Consider the following 27217-nt stretch of genomic DNA (forward strand, 5'->3'; position numbering starts at 1 on the left):
AGCTTCGCCCGCCCCGAGCGCTCGGCTGGGGCTTTTCGTCCGCACCGCCCGCCCTTGCTCGCTCTCTCTCTCCGGGAAGCGCCCGTGCCACGGGCCGCGGAGACCCACGCTCAGCCAGCTCGCCAGCCGCCTGGGCGCTCGCTTTGGACCAGCAGGGCTTCCTATCCCGCTCGTGCAGCGATGTCCAAGCCGCCCCCGAAACCGGCCAAGCCAGGTAAGGGAGGCGCCCGCCGACGCCGACGCTGCCACATCCAGCGGGGTGGGAAGGGACGGACGGGAAGGGCCAGCCGCCGGCATGGGATACCCCGCGAGGCGAGAGAGACACGTGGACCGCCGCTTCCCTCGCCCCCGCCCGCCGCCCGCGCCATCGAGGCGGCATTTCCGTAAAGCCCCGGGCCGAACTGCGCGCTTCGGAGCCGCCTTGGACGCGATCCTCGCCCGGCCGCCCGCCGGCCTCCCGTTCCCTGGCGTTGCGCGTGCGACGGGGTCGCTGCCTCTGGAGCGATGGGCTTCCCCCCTGCGACCCGGGGTGGGGCTCTCGAAAGAGAGAGAGAAAGAGAGAGGCTGTCACTGTCAAAAAGAAGAAGGGGAAAGAGCGCTCGCTGCCGCCGCCGCCGGCCGGGTCGGGACGGGACGGGAAGGGCGTCGAGTTTGCGATGCTCTCCCAGCGGGGGGGGGCGGGGGCGTCGCCCGTGTGGGATCCTCTGCTGCTGCTTGAGCTTTGGTGCATTGATGCAGCTTGGCAAGCAGTTGGCAGCCAATATGAGCACAGGAGCCCCCCCCCCGCCCCTTCAATGGCCCAGCCAGGCATGTCAGAAGCTTAAAAGTTGGAGGAGCTGCTGCCTCGCCTCCCTGAGCCTGCAGGCGAGGAGAGAGGTCCCGACAAGCCTTGGCAACTTGCCCATCGTGCCGCAGTAAGATAACTCTTGGGTAGGAGGAAAGGGAGATGCCTTTTACCAAGCCAGGCCCCGGGGGTCAGCCAGTGGACTGGCAGGGGCTGGCCAGGGTTTCAGGCAGAGGCCTCTCACAGCCCCCCTGGAGGCACCAAGATTGAACCCGGACTTTCTGCTTCACCACTGTATCCGTTATCATAGAATCACCAAATGGTAGAGTTGGAAGGCACCATAAGGGTCATCTAGTCCAACCCCCTGAAATGCAGGAATCTTTTGCCCAATGTGGGGGTCAAACCCACAACCCTGAGATCAAGAGTCTCGCTCTCTACCAACCCAATCCACTGTCTGGCATCTGGGGAAGACTGAAGGCCCGCCTGTTTCACAGAATTTGTCTTCACTACTAGAAATGAATCTGAAAAGTTATAAGGTGTGCGCTTGTGCTTTGTAAATATGTTGGTTCTTCTCACACTCTTTTGAACAGACAAGGACCTGTTTTATCTATTTCAAATATGGTATTGTTGTTGTTTAGTCGTGTCCGACTCTTCGTGACCTCATGGACCAGAACACACCAGGCACTCCTGTCTTCCACTGCCTCCCACAGTTTGGTCAAACTCATGTTCGTAGCTTCGAGAACACTGTCCAACCATCTCGTCCTCTGCCGTCCCCTTCTCCTAGTGCCCTCAATCTTTCCCAACATCAGGGTCTTTTCCAGGGAGTCTTCTCTTCTCATGAGGTGGCCAAAGTATAGCTTTTCCCATTTATCCCATTTGTTCCAATGGCCTCAACGGAATCATGCTGGAGAGTGAATTGGTTTTGAATTGTTCCTCGCTATAGGACAGGCTGCTAGCTGAAACATTTGCCCCATGGGCTGAGATCCTGATAAACGATGCTCAGCAGTCAGCTGCAAGGCTCATTGCCACCTGACTTTGGCCTTCCAGAGATTGTTAGGACTCCTATCAGCCCAAGGCAGCATGGCCAGGGGTGATGGGAATTGTAGTCTAACAGGCCTGCCTTAATTACTCATCTGGTGCCTTAGCCACCAAGAGATGTATGCATGTTGTAGTTGCCCAGGAACTGCAGGATTTATTTATTTTAAAACAGCAACAACAACAATATTTACATGCTGCTTAGTAGAACAAAGGGGGATGCGGGTGGCGCTGCAGTCTAAACCACAGAGTCTAGGGCTTGCTGATCAGAAGGTTGGCGGTTCGAATCCCTGTGACGGGGTGAGCTCCCGTTACTCGGTCCCAGCTCCTGCCCACCTAGCAGTTCGAAAGCACGTCAAAGTGCAAGTAGATAAATAGGTACCGCTCTGGCGGGAAGGTAAACGGTGTTTCCGTGTGCTGCTCTGGTTCGCCAGAAGCGGCTTTGTTATGCTGGCCACATGACCTGGAAGCTGTCTCAGTCATGCCGGCCTATAGAGTGAGATGAGCGCCGCAACCCCAGAGTCGTCCACGACTGGACCTAATGGTCAGGGGTACCTTTATCTTTACCTAGTAGAACAAAAATTCTCTTAAGTGGTTTACAAGTCCATCTAAAGTATTCATTTAAAATTCATTTAAAATATCCCTTTAAAAAATAAAATAAAAACAAGGTACTTAAAATTGGTAATTGTAAAACACATAGCCTAAACCAGGCATTCCCAAACTTCGGCCCTCCAGATGTTTTGGACTACAGTTCCCATCTTCCCCAACCACTGGTCCTGTTAGCCAGGGATCATGGGAGTTGTAGGCCAAAACATCTGGAGGGCTGCAGTTTGGGGATGCCTGGCTTAAAGTAACTAAAACAACAGACCTGATTAGGCTGGCTGGAAACAGAATGTTTGCTGATATCAGTCAGGCACCAGAGACAATAGGGTGAAGGTGCGTGCTTAATAATTTTAGTGCTGCTACACTAAAATAACAATTTTTTGGAAGTACAGAAAGAATATTTTGTGGCTCTTGTTAAAGTTCAAGTGCCACAGATCACAGCATTCAAGTGAGCACATATGAGGTGATCCTTCAAAGATATTTGGGGCTCCTCTTGGATTAAATTGATATTTTTTGAATATGTATTTTCTCTGCAAGCTGTATTTTTTTTATTCACTACTGAGATTAAACTGAGTGCCAAGGAGGCAAATGGTACCGACCCCTAAATCTTTAATCTCAGTTTAATCTCATGTAAGATTAAAGATATTAATACAAGATATTCGTGTTCATGAAGATATTCCATTGCATGGGCATTGAGGGCTTTGGTGGTAGAGGGGCAAATGGCACAGATTAAAGAGTAGTTTATTGCTCATTCTGTGTATTAGCTACTAATTGAAGCTATTATTACAGTTTATTGCACATGTTTCAGGGATTACATACCTTCTTGGAGGATGTATAATAACTCTAGGGCAGGCAGGCACCCCGAACTGCAGCCCTCCAGATGTTTTGGCCTACAATTCCCATGATCCCTGGCTAACAGGACCAGTGGTCAGGGATGATGGGAATTGTAGTCCAAAACATCTTGAGGGCTGAAGTTTGGGGGTGCCTGCTCTAGGGTTTACCAAAGGCCCTTAGCAAAGCCTTTGAACTTGGTAACTGTGGCAAATCTGTTGCAACCAGCTATTGTTTCAGTTTCCTAGTGGAAAAGATACAAAATCAGGAAGAGATGTACAGTGGTACCTCGGTTTGCGACCGCAATCCGTTCCGCCGAGACGTTCGCTCGCCGAAGGCACGCTTCTGCACGTGCGCGAAGTGCCAATAGAGCGCTTCTGCGTACACACGAGATGTGCAGACCGCTTCTGCGCATCTGACGCCGCAGAACCCGGATGTAAACACTTCTGGGTCCGCAGCGTTCACTCATCGAAGCGTTCGTAAACGGAGGTAGTCGTAAACCGAGGTTCCACTGTAGTTTCTAACGCACTGTCAACAAAAAGCTTTTAACCTCCCCTCAAGTCCAGAGCCATTATTTGAGGGACAATAATGTGCCCTGGGAAGCTGTTTTTTGGTGACAAGCACATTTGTCATATTTCTATTTTCAGCTATTACTGGTAATTTCCATTTTGGCAAGGTTTGAAATTAGCCAGGGGCCAGGAGCATTGTACACCTATCTGTCACTTGCGACCAAGTGAAAATGCCTGGTTGCCAGGATGGTGCCTGACATTTCCATCATCACCAGTAGGAAAAAGAGGAATAGGAATAAGCCCATATATATGTGGACTCTCCCTGGATAAATTACTTCTTCTTTTTTTTAAGTTCTCAAAGTTCTTAACCTAACTCAAAGTTGTCATCTGAACTAGCCAGATGTTTAACTGGTAATCACAGTCAGTCCATCATTTGATAAGACTTTAGAGCTGCCTTGCCTGGGCATGACCCTTAGAAATTCATTGGCATTCTCTTGTCTGCATGTGAGCAGAACTGAACATTACTATATTAGTCCAGGCCAGTTCCCAAGTGCCTGTAAGGTACCTAATGTAATGCAACATTGCATTAGTTCAACATCATTTCCTCAGTGGACACGAAGACTCCACCACAGAACCATTTCCTTGCAGAATAGGGGCAATTTCAGTTCCCTCATCCAATGTCGAAAGCTTTTCCTCCTGAGAAGTTGGGCCCAAACAAAATGTTGCAATAAAAGTAGCTACATATGTTTAAAAAGTGCTCTTTTGTTATGTGCAGGGTAGGGGGGATGGAGTACAGAAACAAAATGAAGAGGAAAATAACACTTTCATATAGAAAACATTGACAGAGGAACATAGCTTTCCATGATTATCTGCAAGGCCTTACAAAGAAGTTAAAGGAAATACAGGATAGGTTCAAAAACAATAGTCCGTTTGTTTGAGTTGACTGCAGCCTTCTCAAACAGCTGCAGCAATTAAAATAATCTCAGACCATTTAAAGAGCACCTTTTCCATTAAAAAAAACAGCATTGTGGCAAAAACATTATTAAATGAATACTAGAAGTTACTTCTCTTTTTTTTTGCAGTTGCTCTGATCCCATCACCCCTGCTAGTTTCTAACAGCCCTCGGTTTTTATAAACTTTGCATATGAGCAATAATTTCCAAGCAAACTAACTTCTGAGTTGGAAAAACGTGGTTTGTTTTTGTCTGCTGCTTGTTCTTGTCTGCTGCCTGGCCCTTTAAGGGAGCCATAAAACGTAAAAGTCTAAAGGAAAACAGTCTGAGTCTGTTGTGGTTGCTGTTGACATCAGCATAAGAAAACACGGAAATAATTGGAGCTTAATTTCATGGGTTTGGTATGTGCATGAAAGAGGTGAAAATTGCAACATACTTTGCAGATTAGCACTTGTTCCTAAACCAATTTATTAGTATTTCAGCAAAGTTTACAGCCAAGTAATGTTTTAGTGTTATGTGCAAACTAGGCCACTCTCAGTTTACCCTTCTCCAATATGGTGATAACAGTACACTGATCTGCTTTACAGGATTGTGGTAAGAATTACTGTGGACACTTTAAGAAGTACACAGACCATTTGATTGTTAAAAATCCCTTAAAGCGGTATACAAAAAACTGCAATTATATAACCTGCAATTAATAATTATATTATATTGTCCTGTGCTGTGTGATACCTTGTCCTGTTTTCTGTAAAAGAGGGTGTCTATTTGATTAGCATATGGACAGTGCAACCCCATGATGTGGTTAAGTGGTTAAGTTACTTAATGAGTTACTTAAAAACATGGGTTACCGTATCTTTATTTGTACTATTATATTATTAAGCAGTGGTTTTTGTTTCTAGTTAATGATATATGCATATTTTAAAAAAAATTAAAAACCCCACACACTTGTATTCATCTGAAAATGAACTTTATTTAAAGGAACAAAATGAATGAAAATGCAAAGATGTTCATAAAATATTAATAGATATTCTTTGACATTTGCACAAGATTGTCAATTAGCTTGTCATAGTGTACATTTTGCAATCCAGAACGTTTGCTCAGTAAAGTGGCTGAATCTATGCTGTCTTCTGTTTTGGTTGGAGTACATTTTTCTTCAGACTTAGATGTATTTTTCACACCTTCTTTACCTTCAAAATGGACTGAATAAGCCACAGGTTGAGGGTCCAGGGCAGTGGTCCCCAAACTTACCTCGCCAAGGGCCAGTGGTGCCACCAGCGCCGATTGCGCTGAGGGTTGGAGCATGCGGGAGCGCGCACCCATACGCATGCGCACACGTGATTTTCGGCACACTTCTGGGTTGTCAGAACACCGGAAATAGCTTGTGCGTATGCGCATGGGCCTCCTCCAGCCCAGAAGTGCGCCGGAAATGACGCTTGCGCAGGCGGACAAGCTATTTCCAATACTCTGGCGACCTGGAAGTGGGCAGCTGCGCTGCGCCGCACCAGTAAGAGTCGGCGGGGGAAGCAGGCGGCGGGGGCGCCGGAGGCTGCATAAATGAGCCTCCCCACGGGCCTTAGTTTGGGGGACCCTGGTCCAGTGTTTCACTTGTTTTTATGCCTTCCCCCCTTGATGTGTCCTTGATGAACAGGTTTTAGATCATCATTAGAGCTCTTGCAATTAAAATGTTGTCTGAGTTTAGGACATGGATGTTTGATTCATTCAAACTTAGGGAAAGGAAAAAAATATTCTGTTAATGTTTATTTCTTTCTGTATATTTAGGACAAGTCAAAGTTTTTAGAGCCTTGTATACATTTGAACCCAGAACTGTAAGTATTTATTTTTATTTCCCCCCTCCTCTCTAAAATAAGGAAATGTTATTTTTTTAAAAAAAGGAAATGTTATTTTTTTAAAATAAGGAAATGTTGTTTTTAAATATGACTTAGCAGCTAAACCCAAACTCGCCCTTATGATAATAAAACATATGAATTGATATTTACATTTTACCCACAGAGATGAAAGATTTAAACCTTTTAGAGACTGGTGCTGCAGTTTGATCTTCCTCTTTGCTCAAGAACAAGGTCTCATGCACAGGTGGTAGTTTTGGCAACTAAATAAGTGGACAGGCCATGTGCACCTTAACCAAGGATTTGGCCTGAATTGTGCATGCGCTGGTGTCTGTCAACACAACAGTGTTTCTTGTGAGTGCACAATATGACCAACTCGGTATTGGGCTTTTAACCAATTGCCTGTGCATCTTAGTCACACAATGAATGAGGGAGGGAGTTATAAATCCAACTGACTTCAGCAAAAATATTTTAGTTTCTGAACAAACTGCTTGAAAAGTGAGAAGTAGGGTGGAAAGTTGGAGGGGGTGTTTTGTTCTGCTTTTGCCCCCCCCCCCCCGGAGAGATGTGGATTGGCAATGTCATTACATCCAAGAATTTGAGCATCCTCTTTATGTTTGTCTGAATCCATTAAGAGAAAGTGTTAACCAAGCTGCACAACACCCTTTTAAGATACTGGAATCTCTTTTCTCTTGCTGATTCAGCATGCCTTCTGAGCAGTTACATCTTGCCAAAGGCTTACAAGGTAATCTTCCCTTACAAATCCTTTCAGTAAGGAACAGCGGAATAAGCAAACAGAGATTTCTTCCGCTATAATGCTGGATGGATGAGGCATATTACTTTTTCTAGGGCCTGCCTTTTGGCTAATAATTAACTTTGTCCTAAGCAAAAAAATGGAACCACCACAAACTCCCTAGTCCAGGCACAGGAAAACTCTGGCCCTCCAGATGTTTGGGAATATAATTCTCATCATCCCTAGCTAACAGGACCAGTGGTCAGGGATGATGGGAATTGTCGTCCCAAACATCTGGAGGGCCAGAGTTTGCCTATTCCTGCCTTAGTCCAACTTTTCCACTTTAAAGCTACTCTGTAAATTAAATATATTGGGGTGATCTTGCAACTCTGCTCTCGGAAGCCTCCCATGTCGAATGTTCTGCTGCCCCATGTTCTCACCCCACTCTCTTTCCTTCTGCTCCTCCAAACCCATTTTATGAGAAACTGAGGGCAAGAAAGGAAAGCCAAATGCACCCTCCCCTCTCAAAAATGGACATGTTTGAGGAGTGGGAGAGAACAAGCAGCACGTTTCCTTGTGTGTCTTTGATTGAGAGAATGGAGTGTAAATTCTCCATCTCTTTCTAAGGCATCCTTGATCCCAGTGCTTTTTTGGGGGGGAGGGGGGATGCAGCAGTCTACATACCCCTAAACATTTTGTGAATCTTAAGTTTGGCCTCTTTGAGGGGCAGTATTTCAATATGAGTAGGAAAGTGAGAGTCCCTCTAAACATTTTTAAGGGAAAAAAGCACTGGGTAGACTGGGGTGGACTTTGGTCTTTCAGATTTCAGAGGCGCCCTTTGAGAGGCTTAGATGAGAAGCGGGTGCTATTTATACTGCTAGCCTCTCAGATGCAGGAAATGATGGGAATGTTGCTAAGGAGCCTGCAGGCCATGCCATGCTGCATTTCTGAAAGTCTTGAGCCTGCCTATGCCAAGGACAGAGGTGGAGGGGCCAAAGCACACATGAAGACCTGTGACTCTGGATTGCCTGATTTGAGGGCCCGCCCCCCCATTTGTTTGGAGCAAAGATTCTTAAATCCTTGCCTTCCTCCCCCATTTGCTATTAGCTCTGCAGCACAAAGCAAATAACAGAATCATAGAATTGTAGAGTTGGAAGGGACCTGGAGGGTCATCTAGTCTGGCCCCCTGCAGTGCAGGAATCCTGCCCGCAGCTATCCCTGGGTGTGCTTGAACCACCAACCTTCTGGTTAACAGCCAGATGTGCTGACCCCTTGCTCCAAATAGTGCAGGCTCAACACACACACACACACACACACGCTTCCCACTGCAGTGCAAACAGGAGCTTTGGGACACCCACTTCCCAGCCCCACAACTGCAGTAAAAATATGTGAAATCTCAGGTACGGTAAAGTGAACCACTCCCAGATCTCCTACATCATGTGTAGTTGGGCCTCTTCAATACTGTAGCTGTTGGCTGGTTTATTATTCCCTGGCAAACCAGCAGGTGGCAACAGGGGGCAGCAAAAGCCCCATTCCCTTTACTTTCCCTGTTGGGGCAGAGATGCCACAGCCTTTTTTTGAGGCAGAAGCAACCTTCTTGCTGCTCTCCCTTTCTTCCCTTCCCAGGGCTCTCAGCTTCCACTTCCCCAGTACAAGATAAGCTCTTCACTGCCTCAGTGCATGTCTTATGGGGCCAAGGCTGTGGTGGCCTTGCTTTTTGCTTACAGGCTACACAGTAGATTTTAGCAAAGGCTGCCTAGTGCTGGGTAGAAAGCATGGAAAGGTTTAAAAGTAAAAGAAGTTGCTAGGAATGCAGTTCATTGAATTAAGAATTCTTTCCTGTTTGATCCTCTTTTCAGGCCCGCCAGGAGTACTGGTCCCCCCTTCAAACTGTCCTCCCTGGCTCCCTTTTCACCTGGCTGCAAGCTGCCTGCTCTTTAAGATGTCCCACAATGCTCAGGAGCAATACAGTGGTACCTTGGTTTATGAACACAATTGGTTCCGGAAGTCTGTTCATAAACTGAAGCGTTCATAAACTGAAGCGAACTTTCCCATTGAAAGTAATGGAAACTGGATTAATCTGTTCCAGACGGTCCGCGGAGTACTTAAACTGAAGCGTTCATAAACTGAAGCGAACTTTCCCATTGAAAGTAATGGAAAGTGGATTAATCTGTTCCAGACGGTCCGCGGAGTACTTAAACTGAAGCGTTCATAAACTGAAGCGAACTTTCCCATTGAAAGTAATGGAAACTGGATTAATCCGTTCCAGACGAGTACTCAACCTGAAGCGTACTTAACCCGAAGCATGGTTGAAATTGGTTCCAGAAGTCTGTTCATAAACTGAAGCGAACTTTCCCATTGAAAGTAATGGAAAGTGAATTAATCCATTCCAGATCATAGCTGCCAAGTTTTCCCTTTTCTCACGAGGAAGCCTATCCAGCATAAGGGAATTTCCCTTAAAAAGAGGGATAACTTGGCAGCTATGTTCCAGATGGGTTCGCGGCATTCGTAAACCGAAAATTCGTAAACCGAGGTGTTCGTAAACCGAGGTTCCACTGTACTGTAGAGGCATTGTGGGAGAATTTAAATGGCAGAGCCTGTTGGTTGGGGCTCAGAAGATGGCTGATTTGCTGTCAGCCTTGCCTCTGTTTCCCTTCCTGTGAGCAAGGAACCGTGGAAGGGAAAGATTTTCTTAGCAAGAAAAGCAGAAATGTCTCTTACAGACCTCAGCCTTTTAAATATAAATTCCCCAAAGACACAAGCAGACCTTCTGTGGAGTTTTGAGTTGGTGTATATTCACATGGCCCTGTTTCCATTTGATTGATGGTTTGTACCTCCTCCTCAAACTGAATGAAGAAAAATCATAAAATGTTGTTAGGCAAGGCTGCAACTTAATGATATTCTTCTAAAATATTCTTTAAATTGGTCTGCAAACTCAAACACCCTCTTTATTTTTCCAGCCAGATGAACTGTATTTTGAAGAAGGAGATATTATCTACATTTCGGATATGGTGAGTTCATCAAACACAAATGTTAACAAATGGACCGTGCTAAATAAATAGAGTACATCTCAAGTGGAGTCATTGTTCCCCTTTTTCAGCGTTGCTTTCTTTTCCCTCCAGAGTGACACAAATTGGTGGAAGGGAACCTGTAAAGGAAGAACTGGACTAATCCCCAGCAACTATGGTATATTCCAGATTTGCTTTACCTTTCAAGATATATCTCTCCACCACAGATGTGGACTGCCGCATTTTTTCGCTCCATAAGATGCACCTGACCATAAGACACACTTAGTTTTGAGAGGAGGAAAACAAGAGAAAAAATATTCTGAATCAATGGCGGTGGCAGCGGAGGGGGGAGCAGCCCGATTTCGGGCTGCTCGTCCGTCCGCCACCGCTGGGAGCCATGGCTCCAGCGGCAGAGGTATTCCTCCGCTCGAGGGATCCTGCTGCCGTCCAGTGCCTTCGCTCCATAAGACGCACAGGTATAAGGATGTATGCGGCTTGTAACTTTTAAGAGATTGTCTCTGATCCAGATACAAAGAAATATAGTATCTCACATCTAATGTGATGCCAGAACCGGGCATTAAAAGTGGTTTAATGGCAGAGAGTTGCTTTGAGAACAAGCCTTTTAACTGGAAGAATGCATCCATGTTCTCTTGTGTGCCATCTGCTGGACAGACAGAAGCATTAAAAAAAACCCACAAATTTTAAAATGGCTTTTAATGTATTTATTTTTTATTTAAATAAAAAATCTTATTATGGGGGAGCATGCAATAAAACTTTAGGACCACATGAATAATAATAATAATAATAATGCTGAAAAGGATAAGTCTCTAAAAATAGCATAAAGATTATATGAGACAGAATAAAACAGATCAACATAAATGTTGGGAAAATAAAAAGACTTCTGCACAGTGCTGGAGAGAGATCAGATATATATATTTAAAATAAAAAAGCTAAATATGTTTCTTTTCCTGCTGAAGCATAGAAGAATACTCACAACTAAGTAGGATTTATAAGCTGGATGTGTCATTTACAACTGGGAATTGTAGATTTGCATAAGTCCTGAGAAATCTTAAAGACCCCAAGAATAGTCACAGTTCCCTCAGCATTTTGGGCCCAGATCCGAGGCCTTCTTTGTTGAGCTCTGCATGCACAGCAGCCTTTTAGCATCCTTCCGTTCAGGAAGGGCTCACCCCAGTCAGGCGGCACTGCAGTGCTAGCCTTCCAACAGCCCGCGTTGCCGCCATTTTCTTGGGGGGTGGCGTGGAGAATGATGGGGGAGGGTGGGGCTGCCTGGATGCAACAGTGGGAGTGCTTTCCTTTTAGGAGGCGGCCTGCTTCTCCATCAGACAGAACATCCTCCAAACCCAGAAGAGCTTTGGAAAGAGGCTCAGACATTGTATGTCTTTCTGCCAGAAGGGCAGTTCTGAGCCATTGTGTTGTCTCGATCAAGACAATTTCAGAGTGTATAACTTGCATGACAAGCAACATCTGCAGAGATCACCTCTTTCCATGCCCTTCTTCCATGGCCACCTTGGAAGCTGTAGATACAGGGCTTCCCCAACATTAAATTGAAAGAAGCTTTGCAAGGAGCTCTCTTTGGCACAGGCAAGTTTTCCGCGTTTTGAAACTTGGGGATCAAAACTTATAGTTCACACCATTAGGAGTTACTGGTACCTCAACTTACGAAGGCTATCCATTCCGCAGCGCTCTTCGTAAGTCAAAACCTTCGGTTGTCGAAGCGTCCGTTTTGTGCATGCGCAAAGCGCGATTTTGCGCTTCTGTGCAGGCGCCGACCGCACGTGCGGCGAAAAGACTTCAGGTTTGCTGACTTCGTAAGTCGAAACCTTTGGAAGTCGAGGCATTCGGATGTCGAGGTACCACTGTATATTACATCCATGGCCTTTCATAAATATTAAACATATTAGTGCATAGAAGGAGGAAGGAAATTAACCACTCTCGGTTACCTCAGGCCCATTCCGGAAGGTGCAGAAGTCAAAGGAGTCACCTGCTTAAGATATCGTGCGTTTTTGCTTTTGTTTTAGTGGCTGAACAAGCAGAATCCATTGACAACCCACTACATGAAGCTGCGAAGAGAGGTGGGTACAGGCGAAGTTTGCAGTATATCAGATCCACCCCTGGGCTTGTGTATTCAGTTACAAGCTCATGGCTGCAGTAAAGAGAGCTGGGTTGCCACAGAAGCAATTCATCAGTTCTCTTCCCAATGGGTTGAGGGATGAAATAGATTGGGTTGTTGGTGTTTCTTTAAAATATGAAAGCTATGAGAGTGGGATGTCTGTGTGGGACAATAAAGGCATTTTATTTCTAAGAGAGAGGGTTTAATTGTTTGTTGCATGACTTGAGTATTTTGGACAAATAGTCTTGATTTGCAGAATAAATATATTTATTTGCTGAAAGAAATAGGCACGATAGATTAATTCTTTTAGTACTGGGAAAGGAATAATGGTTTCAGATTAAATAACTGGATAGAAATAATTTGTATTTTTACAGTTACTATGATAATTACTTTTATTTCTAATGTTTTTGATCTGTTTTATATTTGTTTGATGGCTCTCTTTTTTAAGCTCTCTGGAAAATATAGATTTAAATACACATTTTCAAATAGATATTAAATAATTGGTTTGAGAATGATGGTATACTAACATAGGTATATGGTAATGAATAGTTTACTAGTTTTAACAAATCAATGTGATGTAATGACATTAGTCCAGGTTATAATCAAACTGTATACACAGAATACAATAACACTTTAATAATATAGTGGCCCCTGCGGGTTTTTTGTTTTGTTTTTGCACTTCATAAATATAATTTTAAAAATGGTAATCTCCCTAATTCAATGCATTATTTATTTATTTATTTATTTATTTATTCATTTCATTTATCTCCCACCCTTCCTCTCGAAGGAAGGGGGCAAACAGCAAGTGATAAAAACACTGAAAATATCCTAAGAAGCCATTCTAATACAGATGCAAACCAGGAAAGATTTCAACTTTCAATGCATTTTTATTTAGAAGCAACTGCCACTAAGTTCAATGAGGATTCCTTCTAACCCTGTGTATGTGTACTCAGTTGTAAGTGCCATTGCGTTCAGTGAAACTTACCTCAAGGTAAATGTATATAGAATTCCTGACGTAGTAGTCGTAGTTAAAGTGCCTACTAGTTTAAATTGATGTATTCAGAACCTAGTTGTTGGCACCACTGCAGGCTTATCCCTCCTCCATGGCCAGCTTCACACATCATACAGTACTAAGCCAAACTGTGGCTTAGTGCGAAGGCCCAGGCTGCCCAAGGGAGACGACAGACACTTCAGTCCTCCCTGGCTGTCTCACTGTTGCTTTGCACTCAGCTAAGCCATGGCTTGGCTTAGCATGGCACCCAACACCAGACTAACTTACGAGTAGGAAGCCAAGAACAAACCTTTTGTTCTTGCAGCCGCAAAACAACCAGGGAGAGCAAAGTGGCTGTCTGGGAGTACCCATCCTCACACGTGCAAGCTAAACCCTGATTTGGCTTACTGTGAGTTGGAAGGGACCCAAGGGTCATCTAGTCCAACCCTCTGCAATGCAGGAATCTCAGCTAAAGCACCCAGGACAGATGGGTTTAAAAACCTCCAAGGAAGGAGAGTCCACCACCTCTCATGGGAGTCTATTCCACTGCTGAGCAACTCTTTCTGTCAGAAAGTTTTAGTTGGAATCTCCTTTCTTGCAAGATTCAGGTAGAATGGTCATTCTTGGTTATAATTTTGACTTGCATCATACAATTTTTTCCTTACTGGACAGGTGACATTTGATAATGAGTTGGTTCATCTGTATAGGCTGTTAAAAGCTAAGGAGCTTGCTTGTTAAAAAGACTGTTGTCTCCCAAACAGAATATTGAATGGAAGTAGAATTTGCATAACATTTTCATTCATGCAACAATAATGTGATTTGGTAGCATCTGGGTTTGTTGTTGTTGTTGTTGATGAACTGAAATGCATTGCATTCCAGGGAGACTCATCGTTCTCAGTATGATTTAGCTTAATAATTTATTTCCTCCCTGTACCCACCTCCGCCAAGAAATTATGCTCCATGAAAAATATATTTCTTTTTCTGTTTCAGGGAACCTGAGCTGGCTGAGGGAGTGTTTGGATAACAGAGTTGGTGTCAATGGCTTAGACAAAGCTGGGAGCACAGCCTTGTACTGGGCATGCCATGGTGGACACAAAGGTACATTAGAAGTGAATGAAGAGGAACCTCTTTCTTCTTGGAGCTTCCATTCACTGGGTTAATGGACCAGCTAGTATTTCCTCTTCTACTGTAATCAGTAATGGTCTGAATTCTTGTATGATACAATTTAAATTAGGAAGAGAGAGGGAAATTAAGAAATAAGATTGGATTGGCCTCAGCTAGAGCCAGACATGAAGCGTTGCGGGTTCCGTGCGGGTCCCATCTCTTCCTGCAGAGGCCATCTCACTTTCAAGCCTTTCTCTTGAGGTCCTTTTTATGCTGTCAGGCCTTTGTAAACTGTTTTATTCTGTATTATTATTATTTATTTAGCCAGTCACTTTAATGATTACATGTATTTTTTAAAATGGTGTTTCATGTCTTAATCATTGCACACCGCCCTGATATTTTACAATGTGACAGTACAGAAGTACTAAAAAAGAAAAGAAAAGTAAGCTGCCTTGCTCCAAGTCAGACAGCGTGTCCATTGATACAGCCCAGTAGGGTCTGCTCTTCTTGGCAGCCACTCCCAAGGAATTCCTGCAGGGTGGTGCAGCAAGAAAACTGCCTGCACATTTGCAAAGCTAGGCAGTGTCCAGTATCTTTTCAAATTAGATGGGGAACCACTTGTTGAGATTCCTGCATTGCAGGGGTTTGAATGAGATGACCCTTGGGGTCCCATCCAACTCTAATTCTATGATTCTATGATATCACTCTCTGTAAGATAAAGGGACCCCTGACCATTAGGTCCAGTCGTGACCGACTCTGGGGTTGCGGCGCTCATCTCACATTATTGGCCAAGGGAGCCGGCGTATAGCTTCCAGGTCATGTGGCCAGCATGACAAAGCCGCTTCTGGTGAACCAGAGCAGCATACGGAATCGCCGTTTACCTTCCCGCCGGAGCGGTACCTATTTATCTCCTTGCACCTTGATGTGCTTTCGAACTGCTAGGTTGGCAGGAGCTGGGACCGAGCAATGGGAGCTCACCCCGTCATGGGGATTCGAACCACCAACCTTCTGATCACCAAGCCCTAGGCTCAGTGGTTTAACCCACAGCACCACCCACGTACACACTCTCTGTACTTTTCTGCATTTCCTCCTGACCTTACTGATTACATCCTGCCTCTCCACCCACTCCCACACTTTGCCAACCATGTGTGTGTATTTTTATAGATATAGATATACCCACAACTCACCTGATAAGTGGACCACAAAATCTGGTGCCATAATAAATTTAATAGCCTTTGAGGTGCCACAGAGTTTCATTGTTTTGGCTGGAAGAGACTCAACACGGCATTCCCTCTGGAAATAAATATGGATCTAAAATCATGTGCTCTTAATAATGGCGAAGCAGAAAACAAAAGAAATGAAAGGTGATCCTGAATTAAGAATGTGGGTTTTAAAAAGAGATTGTATCAGCTTTCATAGATTAGTTCTCTTAAGTTAATTCAACTTTCAAAACTCACTTTTTGAGCTGATTGAGTCTAGATCCTGACTTTCCTGCTACATTTTGAATATAACAAAGCAACTTCCAGTTTCTCATGATATCCCCACTCCCAATTTTTTCACTTTATGCAGATATAGTGGAAGTATTATTGACGCAGCCAAATGTAGAACTAAACCAACAGGTAAGTAATCACACACTGAATGGCTTTCCAGAATTGTCTTGTGATCATGGTGATTGATCACCATGGACATGATCTAAACTTCTGTTGCCACATTTTAACCTTGATGGGTTTCCCCACTTCTGCATCCACAGAATAAACTGGGGGACACAGCTTTGCATGCTGCTGCATGGAAGGGTTATGCAGATATCGTAGAAACACTGCTGGCAAAAGGTAATTGTATTTACCAACACATTCCTGTAACGTCATAAGCACGGGCCCTGGTCAGATGTGTATACCTGACAAATGCACGGGTTTTATGCCTGCACATGGTGTGCCCATACCTTCCCTTTCCATTCCACTTTCTTGCCACACAATGATTCAACACTTCTTGTGGTAATGAACCATTAATGTTACATCTAAACTGGGAAACTATGGTTGGCAGCATTGAGCTAGGATCCTGAATCACAGTGTCAAGTTGCTTTTAAAGTTGTTGTTTTCCTGGTAACCATAATTTCCTGCTACTGACAAAATACAAAGCCATGGTTAATTGAAATCTTGCAGGGTTAAATCTTGCACACTGAGAAAGGAGAATTGGTGATAGGATGAAACATGTTGAGCACAAGGCCCATACATTTCTCAGTTTATTAAGCCAAGATGTGCGCATCTGAACTGAGCCATAGGCACACATTTGCACACCCAGTTTGCAATGTATACTGTGAACGAGCTGGTTTTGTGGCTTCGTTTTATCTTCTATAATGCAGTTATTATTTTCTCACTTGGCATACTAGTTGAATTATGTATTCTATATTATAATAATTATAATATATAATACTATATTGTGAAAAGAAAAATCACAATATAGATCTTCAGAGTTCCCTAGGTTTGCAGTCATATGGCCACTTACCTGAAAGCAAACCCCACTGAACTCAATAAGATAATTTTGTGTAGACATGTACAGTGCTCCACAGTTTGCCCCTTATGTCAAAGAGATTTGGATCAAGCTCTCTGTGCTCCTATTGTTCTGTCCTAGCTCATTATCAAGTATTACAGAATACTATGTGTTTATATATGCTGTAAGCCACCCAGAGTGGCTGGGGAAACCCAGCCAGATGGGTGGGGTATTAATATTACTGTATATTATTATTATTATTATTATTATTAGACCGTCAAGAAATTATTCAGAGTAGAGCTGGCCCACCAATGAGGCGGGATGAAGCACCTGCCTTAGGTGGTGGAAGGGCAGAAGGAGGCGCCCTGCTTGCCCAATTGCTCCCACCACTTCCACAATGCCTCCCTCTTGCTGAGTTTGGGCAAGTGGGGGAGTGTTCTGGTGCATGGCGGACATGGGGGGCATGGCAGCAAGGAGGCAGGAGCAGCACATTCCACTTTCGCCTCAGGTGGCAAAATGGAATGGGCTGCCCCTGACTTGGAATGCCACAGCCACAGAAGAAGAGTGCAGTAGCAAATCTGCAACTTTCCTTGCTGTGTTCATTAGCCACCTGAATGCCACCTTTGTTAGTGGAGTTTTGTGTCCCATGAAGCCCTACTAGATGGTTCTTTCCATAGCCTGTTCTTCTTCCTTCTTCAGGTAGGACCAGTTGTGTTCTGGATTATGAAAGTTATGTGAGGGATTATTCCACTGATATTGAGGTGTTTGCTGTGGTGGTATTTTACAGCTAGGGCAGGATTAATCTATGTTGTTGCATGTGCATAATGACATTCACTTGCTGTGAGGGACAGGGGATATCGCGAAGTCCCTCCCCTCCTGAGTTCAAGCCCGTCCCCGAGCAAAGGGGAAAGCAGGGAGAGTTCCGATTCCAGTGGGGAAGCAGGAAGTCGTGTCCGAGGCTCAGGCAAGGTAGAGGAGCCAGGGTCCCAGGTGGGACAGGAAGGGGCAAGCAAGGGGGGAAGACCCATCCCCCCAACTCCAGAATTACGCAGGAAGAGGAGGGGCAAGAGGATGGGTCTGCCAAAGCTTTTGTGTTGGAGAAAGACGCGCCAAAAGCCATTAGGAGGTTCTGAAACCGACTGACAACATCGCTCCGTGTAAATAGCAATGACTTGAGCACTGTAAATACGCAGCACCAATAAAAGAATAAAATGCAGAGCTGCGTGGCTTCGTTACTCTGAAGTAGTCCACTCCGGCCACCGTGACAGCAACCTCCTAATCATTTTTGGGCTACTTTGGAGTTGCCGGGATGAGCGTGTCAGAGGCGGAGAAGTGGCGGCAGATCGCGGAGCAAGCCCAGCTAGAACTGCAGCAGCTGTCGCTGCAGGCGCAGGGAGAATTGAAGGCAGCTAAAGAGGAGACTAAGAAGGTCCAGGACGACCGGCTACAACTTGCGGAACAGGTGAGAGAGCTTCAGGAAAAAGAGCAGCAATTAAGGGCGGTGGCGGTAGACCTCCAAAACAAGCTGGATGCAGAGAAAAACAAGGCGGGAGGGGCACCCCAAGTCCAAGTGCTGCCAGGAAGGAGAGCTGGGACCCTAGTTAGCAAGTTCAATGGAGACCCGAAGGAATTTCAAGGCTTTGAGACTGAGATTGTGTATGCTCTTGAGCTGCACCACGATGAGTTCCCTGATGATGAGCACAGAGTAGCGTTTATTGTGGAGCACCTTACCGGGGCAGCCAGGGAGTGGCTAAGACCGTTAATTGCAACAAGGAATCCTTGCATGAAGAATGTCAAACTATTTCTAGAAGGTTTGAAAACGATGTATTCGTCCGATAGTCATATGGACCAGACTAAGGAGGAACTTCATAATTTACGCCAAGGAAATATGACAGTTCGCGCGTATTGGGCGAAATTCACCATGCTGGTGCACAGATTGGGGTGGGAACTGGGGTCCCCCCCAATGCAAGCGGCGTTCTACTTGGGGTTGCATGAGGAGGTGAAGGATGAGCTCTCGAGAGGTCCAAAGCCCAGTGATATGGATCAGCTGAGCAAAGCGGCTCTGGCGGTGGGGGTGAGACAGGAATCCCGGTGGAGCGACAAACAAGCAACGCGCGCAAAGCGGGCTTGGTTCCCACGGTCGCAGGAGAAACCACTCCCCCAACAACCCTTTCAAGCCACGCCTGGGGCCAGCCAGGACCAGGAACCCATGCAGATTGATAGCGCGCGCGCGCGGGCTTTTCAAACCCCAGCGGCGCCAAGACGCAAGGAGGGAAAGGGCGGGAATTGCTTTCTCTGCAACTCCCCCCAGCATCTCGTCAGAGACTGCCCACATCGCAGGGAGTGGCAAGGAAGGGCGGGAACGGTGGTGCCCTCCCCCACTGACGCAGCACCACAGCAGGGAAACGGGAAAGCCTGGCTGCAGGAGACAAGGGGCAGCAGCCAGGCACAGTCAGCAGACAACAGCCCCAGCCCACCCACCCGCACAGAGAGGAGCAGAGCCAGCCCACCCCTCCCAGAGCAGGAGTGGTTCTAGAAGTCACGCTAACGCTCCCAAATGGCTATCCCCTGACAGTCCTTGCCTTAATTGACAGTGGTGCCTCAGCCAACTTCTTCTCGAGAAACTTTGCAGAAGAGCACCAGATCCAGCTTCTGCAGCTGGATTTTCCCCTTCACGTGGCACCCATTGACGGCAGAGAGCTGCTGGGGGGGGCCATCACTCATCAAACCCCCCCCATGAGAATGACGGTGGGAAGGCACTCAGAGACACTGGCATTCAACGTCACCACCATCTCAGACCCCCCCATCGTCTTGGGCATGAGCTGGCTGGCGCGCCACGACCCCTCCATCAGTTGGCACCAGAGATGCATCACTTTTGGATCGGACTTTTGCCTGGAACATTGCATGCAGCACCAACCAGGGGAGGGGCCTCCGATAGCCACGGTGGCCACCATGCACGTCAAAGGGGGTGAGGCGATACCCAAGCCGTACTGGGACCTGCAGGAGGTCTTCAGCGAAGCGGAGTCCGACCACCTACCCCCACACAGGCCTTTTGACTGCCAGATCAACCTGGTGCCAGGGGCAACTATACCCCCAGCCAAGCTGTACGCCATGTCAGACCAGGAACTGGAGGATCTGCGCGCTTTCATCGACAAGAACCTCAAGCGGGGGTTCATCAGAGAAAGCAAGGCAGCAGGGGGCAGCCCGGTCTTCTGGGTGGACAAGAAAGACACGCAACAGCGCCGCCTGGTGGTGGATTTTAGACGGCTGAATTCGGTGACAGAGCCAGTGGCTTTCCCCATGCCCAGAGTGGATGATCTCCTGACAGCAGCACGCAGGGGCAAGATTTTCACCAAGCTAGACCTGAGGGGGGCGTACAACTTGATCAGGATCCGGGAAGGCGATGAATGGAAGACCACGATGTTCACGCCTCTGGGCTCTTTTGAATATCTGGTGATGCCCTTCGGGTTGCAAGGGGGCTCAGCCTGCTTCCAGGCCTTCATGCACCACGTCCTGGGGTCCCTCCTCTTCAAGAACTGCCTGGTCTTTCTGGATGACATCCTTATCTATTCCAATGACCCAGTGCAGCATGTGAAAGATGTCAGGGAAGTGTTGCAGCGCCTGAAGGAGAACCACCTGTATGTGAAGCTGGAGAAGTGCAAGTTTCACACCAAGGAGGTGGACTTCCTGGGCTACAAGCTGTCAGACAAGGGGCTAGCGATGGACAAGGACAAGGTACAGGCCATCCTGGACTGGCACAGCCCCAGGACGCGCAAAGATGCCCAACGCCTACTAGGCTTCGCCAACTTCTACAGGAAGTTCATCAAGAACTTCTCTCGCGTTACGGCTCCCATCACTGACTGCCTGAGAGGCAAGCAGAAGTTCAGGTGGACACCAGAGGCGCAAGCAGCGTTCGAAAGCCTCAAGAGGGTGTTCGCCTCGGACCAGAACCTGTTCCACGTGGTCCAGGACGCGCCCCTACGCATTGAGACAGATGCTTCTGAGAAAGCTGTGGGCGCCATTTTGTTGCAACTGGACGCCAACAGGGAGTGGAGACCCTGTGCCTTCTTCTCCAGGAAGTTGACACAGCCCGAGCGCAACTACACCGTGTTTGACAAAGAACTTCTTGCGATCCACGCTGCGTTCAAACATTGGAGACACTTCCTGGTGGGCGCCAAGCACCCCATCCAGGTGTGCACAGACCACAAGAACCTGGAGTTCTGGAGAACTGCCAGGGTGCTCAACCAGCGGCAGATACGGTGGGCAGAGTTCTTCTCGAATTTCAACTTCTCCATACACTACATCCCGGGAGAGCAGAACGTCAGGGCGGATGCCCTCTCCCGCAAGCCAGAGTACATGGAGGAGGAGGAACCACCAGCCCCAAGGCACATTTTCCCCCCGTCGGCATGGTCCTGCGGAGCAGCAGTGGTGAGCGAGGCAGAACTCACAGCACTGACGGCAGCGGATGACTTTGCCAACCGCATCTTCAGCGAACTGAGAGGGGGGAGGGAGCAGGCAAAAGACTTTGCAGAACGCAGAGGGCTGCTTTTCTACAAGGGGGCACTGTACCTGCCCACCACCCAGCTCAGACGTACGGTCCTCAAACAGATGCACGACAACCCAACGGCGGGGCATTTTGGAAGGGACAAGACCACTCACCTAGTCATGAGACACTTCTGGTGGCCAGGGGTGAGGGAAGATGTTCGAGACTATGTACGGGGCTGTGACACCTGCCAGCGGGCAAAGGTGGTCAGAGCAGCGCCACCAGGGTTGCTGGAGCCCTTAGCCACGCCACACAGGCCGTGGGAAGTGCTGTCCATGGACTTCATCACAGATCTGCCTTCTTCCCGGGGTAAGACCGCAGTGTTGGTGGTGGTGGACCTCATGTCCAAAATGTGCCACTTTATACCGTGTGCCAGGGCAGTCTCTGCAGAAGAGACAGCCAAACTGTTTGTTGATCACGTTTTCAGACTGCATGGATTACCTTTAAGGGTTATTTCGGATCGTGGCCGCCAATTTGTTTCCAGGTTCTGGCGGCGGCTCATGAACCTCCTGCAGGTGGAGGTCAGCTTGTCGACGGCTAGACACCCGCAGACCAACGGACAAGCGGAGAGGGTCAACGCCATTCTGCAGCAGTACCTGAGATGCTACGTCAGCCAGAGGCAAACGGACTGGGTGGATCGCCTGCCACTAGCAGAATTTGCCTACAACAATGCAGTGCACGTCTCCACAGGGGTGTCGCCCTTTAAGGCCAATTACGGGCGCGACCTCAGATCTTTCCCAGAGAGGGAGGGGGAGGAGGAGGAGGAGGGCCCACAGGCTGAGGATTGGGCAGAGGAACTGGAGACGGTGCACCAGCAGCTCAGAGAACACTTGGAGAGGGCCAAGGAAGCGTACAAAAAGGGGGCAGATCGCCACAGGCGACTAGGGGAGGTCATCAGGGTGGGGGACAAGGTGTGGTTGTCCTCGGAGGGCCTTCCCACCAGAGGGAGGTGCAAAAAGCTGGCACCCAAAAGGCTGGGCCCCTTCACGGTCACGCAACAGGTAAACCCGGTGGCATACAGGCTGGCACTGCCAGAGGACATGAGGGTGCATCCAGTGTTTCATAGATCGCTGCTGTCGCCGTACAGGGAAAGCAGCAGGCTCCGAGACAGCGAACAAACCCCCGAGGGAGGGGGGGAGAGGGAAGGCAGGGAGCAACTCAATGAGGCCACGGCCATCCTGGATTCAAGGTGGGGGGTGGGGGGACTGGAGTACCTCATGGCATGGGAGGATGCTCCACCGTCCCAGAATGAATGGGTCCCAGCCACTCAGATACAGGAGGAATTCTTGGTGGAAGAATTTCACGCCCTCTTTCCCCACAGACCCAAGCCCTGGCACATGGAAAGGGAGGGGGAGGAGGAGGAGGCACGGGAGAGCAGCTCACCATGGCGCTGGGAAGCGGAGTTTGAGGAACCAGAGGATGAGGTATGGGTGTCACCGAGATCCACCCAGTCAGAGGAAGGAGCAGATTGGCAGAACATTTTTACCCCCACCAGCTCTGACGCCACGGACTTTTTGGGATTCCCGTCCGCCCAGGCGGAAGGGGGGGGCTCGCAGGACTGGGGGGAGGTATTCACACCAACGGGCTCGGAGAGCACTGAGTTCTTAGGCTTCCAGTCGTCACCGACACATGGGGGGGGCCTGGGGAGGGGTGAAGGAGAGCTTGGGAGGGGGGTGGATGTGAGGGACAGGGGATATCGCGAAGTCCCTCCCCTCCTGAGTTCAAGCCCGTCCCCGAGCAAAGGGGAAAGCAGGGAGAGTTCCGATTCCAGTGGGGAAGCAGGAAGTCGTGTCCGAGGCTCAGGCAAGGTAGAGGAGCCAGGGTCCCAGGTGGGACAGGAAGGGGCAAGCAAGGGGGGAAGACCCATCCCCCCAACTCCAGAATTACGCAGGAAGAGGAGGGGCAAGAGGATGGGTCTGCCAAAGCTTTTGTGTTGGAGAAAGACGCGCCAAAAGCCATTAGGAGGTTCTGAAACCGACTGACAACATCGCTCCGTGTAAATAGCAATGACTTGAGCACTGTAAATACGCAGCACCAATAAAAGAATAAAATGCAGAGCTGCGTGGCTTCGTTACTCTGAAGTAGTCCACTCCGGCCACCGTGACACTTGCACACAGGACTTTTTATCTCTTATCTTCTTCCATGCCCCCTACTCCGCTCTGGGGGTTTGAGGGGAAATGCAGAACAGGTTGAGGAGACATACGAGGTGAGGAGAGGATGGAAACGTCTTGTTGCAAGAGTGGACCTCCTCCCCCACCCCACATTCCACGTTGAGTGCTGTGTTGAATTCTACCCCTAGTGCACATTTTATACACTCATTCCCCACCAACAAACAATCTGAACTTTTGTTAAAAAATGAAAGCCACGATCACTTGTGCTGTGATTCTTTGTAGATGGCGGCATCATTCTGTTCCTTAGAATCTCTATTAGGATAGAAATTTTGCATTGGAAGTTAGAATGGAAAACTAGTTTAATTTTAGACGAAAGTTGCTAATAAGCATGGCAAAGATACGCAGCTAACACAGGAGTGACTAAGCTGTGGTCCTCCAGACACTGCTGGTCTACAACTCCCATCATCCATGACCACTGGGGAATTGGCTGAACCTGATGGGAGCTGAAAGTACAGAAGGTCCATCAGGAGCACCACAGGGGATCCACTCCTGCCCTGATAGTTTCACCTCTGAATTTCTAATTGCGGTGTCCTCTATTTTGTTTTCACAAAGGTGCTAGAACAGATTTAAGAAACAATGAGAAGAAATTGGCTTTTGACATGGCTACTAATGCAGCATGTGCTTCTCTGCTTAAAAAGAAACAAGGACAAGGTGAGGGTTTGTTTGTTTTTCACATTTTTTGATGTATTTTCCAATATGCTGCATCAGTAAGTGACTTATGAATATCCCCATAACCGTTGCTGAAAGTGGGATTATGCGAGGCAGTTAGAAAATCCATTTTTTGCTTAAGGACAGTGACCTAGGACAAGTTGTGATGAAACCCTACAGAAGGCACTCCTTTTCGTAGAGCTTGAAGAATAATAAGTTCTCAGGTACACAGAGAGACGTGATTGTAGCTGCGGAGGAATGCCAAGCTGTTGTGGGAGGAAGCCTTTTTAATTATTGCAATTATTTTAATAATACGTCTAATAAAAAACTTCCTGCAATTGTCTTGCTAGAAATTTGGCGCACAAGGGGTGACAGCTCTGGTAACAGATTTTGAGCACACTCAAAATGACTGGCCCTGCTCTTAACAGAGCAATGCTGCTGGGGTGATTGAATCCATGTCACTTGCTATATGCCCTGTTCACTCACTCCAGTCCAAGGAGGAGGAGTGGTGGTGGTTTGTGTCGCTCCTCTACCCAGCCACACTCCTGCCCTTTTCCATGTTGTAAATTGATCTTCTCATTCACATCATCGAGGAGGGAAAGTCAACTATTTTCGCTCTTGCCCGCCCCAACATGCCCCTTTCCTCCACCACGGCCATTGAAACACCTTCTGCATATTGGAACTGCCACTGTTTCTTATTCCTCTGGCTTAGCTGTTGGGTTGCACCCTAAATTTACATTTTTTTAAATGTTTGTTGCTCTTTCTTCTAGACATAATGCGAACCTTAAGCAATGCAGAGGAATACCTTGATGATGAAGACTCCGATTGAACTGCCTTAATACTGTCTAAAAATGTACAGCTTTTTGTGCTTCCACCTTTCTCAAATTGTTCCTCTGACTACAAAAGTGTACTTTTCTCATATACATAGTAATGTAACATCATAGCTATCCCTTTCACAGGGTCAAAATATGCCCCTTCTCCCCAGTACTTAAGGTCCAAAAATTCTCTAGTTGCTTTTAATTAAATTGGCTAGGTGAGAGTATATGTTTGATGGCTTTTGCCATTATACACTGCAAATAGACTTTACCCTTTAAGAAGAAGTGTTAATATATCTCTGCAGACATTGGGTTTTTTGCAGGACAAATGGCCACCTTCAATGCTACACCGTGCTAGTTTTATTTTACTTTTACCGAAAGAAATAGATCAGGTAGAAGAGTGATTGGTTTTCCTTACAACACATATTCACTTGTGTGCATGTTTATGTGTATTTTATTTACACGCACGCACGCACACACACACACACACACACACACATATGGGTGTTAGTTCCGGGCGTGTTTATACATTGAGAGCCCAAACTGGAGTCATGGAATGAAAATACTTTCTATCAGGAACATACCCTTAAGGGGACTGGAGTTGAAGAGATATTCCAGTTTCCCACGAACTGGTTCTGATTATACACATTTACTGTGGTCGCTTGGGATTACCCACGGCAGTTTTGTATGCAAATCTAGCCTTGTACAGTAACAGGGAGTGAGTCGTATTGGGTGAGAGAAAGCAGCAAGCACAGGAAGCATTAGCCAGCACAGGAAGCAACAAATCTCTCTGCCCAGTAGTTGCTTAGAGGGTGAATGGAAGCTTGTGTCTCCATTTCCCCTTTGAATGACTGTAGGGAGAAATCAGACTCTGGTGCCATTTGAGCCCAACTCCCAACTCCTGTAATGATCACACAGAGACAAAGGATGGGCTTCCTTTTCCTCTGAAATGACTGAGAGTGCAGGAGGGATTTCTCTCACCTGACCCCCTCACATGAGCTTCATAAAGTCCCTGCTGTGTGTAGGGTGGGGTGTGTGTGTGTGATTTAAAAGTTGCATTCCAGTGGGTGGGAGAGGATGCTCCTTTGCCCATTAATCTTTACGGCTCACTTCTAAAGACCCAAGGCAGTAGAAGGCATTAAAGCTCCATAACCCTTTTTCATAATCATGTTAATCAGCACTTAAATGGGAGGTGGAATGTGTGTGTGGGGGGGGGGTTATATCCAGCCCCCCTTTGCTTCTCCTCCCAAGCAACCATTCTGTTGCATGCACAGTCCCAGCAGCTGACCCGAGAGAAGGTGCACAAGTCTTCATTCACAAGGTTCCCCATCCAGCGCAGGATAAGTGTACAGAAGGATTGCCACCCAGTCCAATCAGGGAATTTATATAGACAAGGAACTTATTCTTTAACTCGTTGGGCTTTTGTGTTCATGTCTGTCCCATGGAGGCAAGGGGTGTTCTTCCTCTTCTCTGCCAGAGATTCTTGCTCTTTTTGTGCATTTCTGTGTCCCCCCCCCCTGCCCTAAAGTATTTCACCTCAAGAGCTGGTGTGTTTCTGAAATCATTTATTGGTGGGATGCCACAAACCAAAAGTATATTCAGAAATAATATTGAATAAATATTTTAAATGCTTTGAAACTTAGATTACATTTCCTCCTTGAGAATGCAAGCTTTTGCCTGGGTTGGAATTAATAGAAGAAGAAGAAGAAGAAGAAGAAGAAGAAGAAGAAGAAGAAGAAGAAGAAGAAGAAGAAGAAGAAGAAGAAGAAGAAGAAGAAGAAGAAGAAGAAGAAGAAGAAGAAGAAGAAGAAGAAGAAGAAGAAGAGAGGAGGAGGAGGAGGAGGAGGAGGAGGAGGAGGAGTTTGGATTTGATATCCTGCTTTATCACTACCCGAAGGAGTCTCAAAGCGGCTAACAATCTCCTTTCCCTTCCTCCCCCACAACAAACTTCTGTGAGGTGAGTGGGGCTGAGAAGTGTGACTAGCCCAAGGTCACCCAGCTGCTGCATGTGGAGGAGCAGGGAAG

At 47.0% G+C, this 27217-nt stretch overlaps 1 protein-coding gene across 1 annotated transcript; it reads left to right on the plus strand.

The window, feature by feature from the left end:
- The first annotated feature begins 23 nt into the window (after positions 1-23).
- Positions 24-26830, plus strand: OSTF1 (osteoclast stimulating factor 1). The gene is made up of 10 exons (XM_035099739.3): positions 24-214; positions 6494-6540; positions 10252-10302; positions 10414-10477; positions 12342-12395; positions 14415-14522; positions 16098-16147; positions 16279-16357; positions 24282-24380; positions 25148-26830. Exons 1-10 carry the CDS (start codon positions 181-183, stop codon positions 25204-25206), a joined length of 645 nt encoding a protein of 214 aa, XP_034955630.1. The 5' UTR covers positions 24-180; the 3' UTR covers positions 25207-26830.
- Positions 26831-27217: the final 387 nt, after the last annotated feature.

The sequence above is a fragment of the Zootoca vivipara genome, chromosome 10 (genome assembly GCF_965207765.1).
Source record: "Zootoca vivipara chromosome 10, rZooViv2.hap1.1, whole genome shotgun sequence".
NCBI lineage: Eukaryota > Metazoa > Chordata > Lepidosauria > Squamata > Lacertidae > Zootoca > Zootoca vivipara.

Excerpts from the sequence above, each read along its gene's own strand:
- OSTF1 (XM_035099739.3), top strand. The coding sequence starts at position 181 with ATGTCCAAGCCGCCCCCGAAACCGGCCAAGCCAG. Across the intron at positions 12,396-14,414 it reads ACATGAAGCTGCGAAGAGAG|GGAACCTGAGCTGGCTGAGG; the intron begins GTGGGTACAGGC and ends TTTCTGTTTCAG. Across the intron at positions 14,523-16,097 it reads ATGCCATGGTGGACACAAAG|ATATAGTGGAAGTATTATTG; the intron begins GTACATTAGAAG and ends CACTTTATGCAG.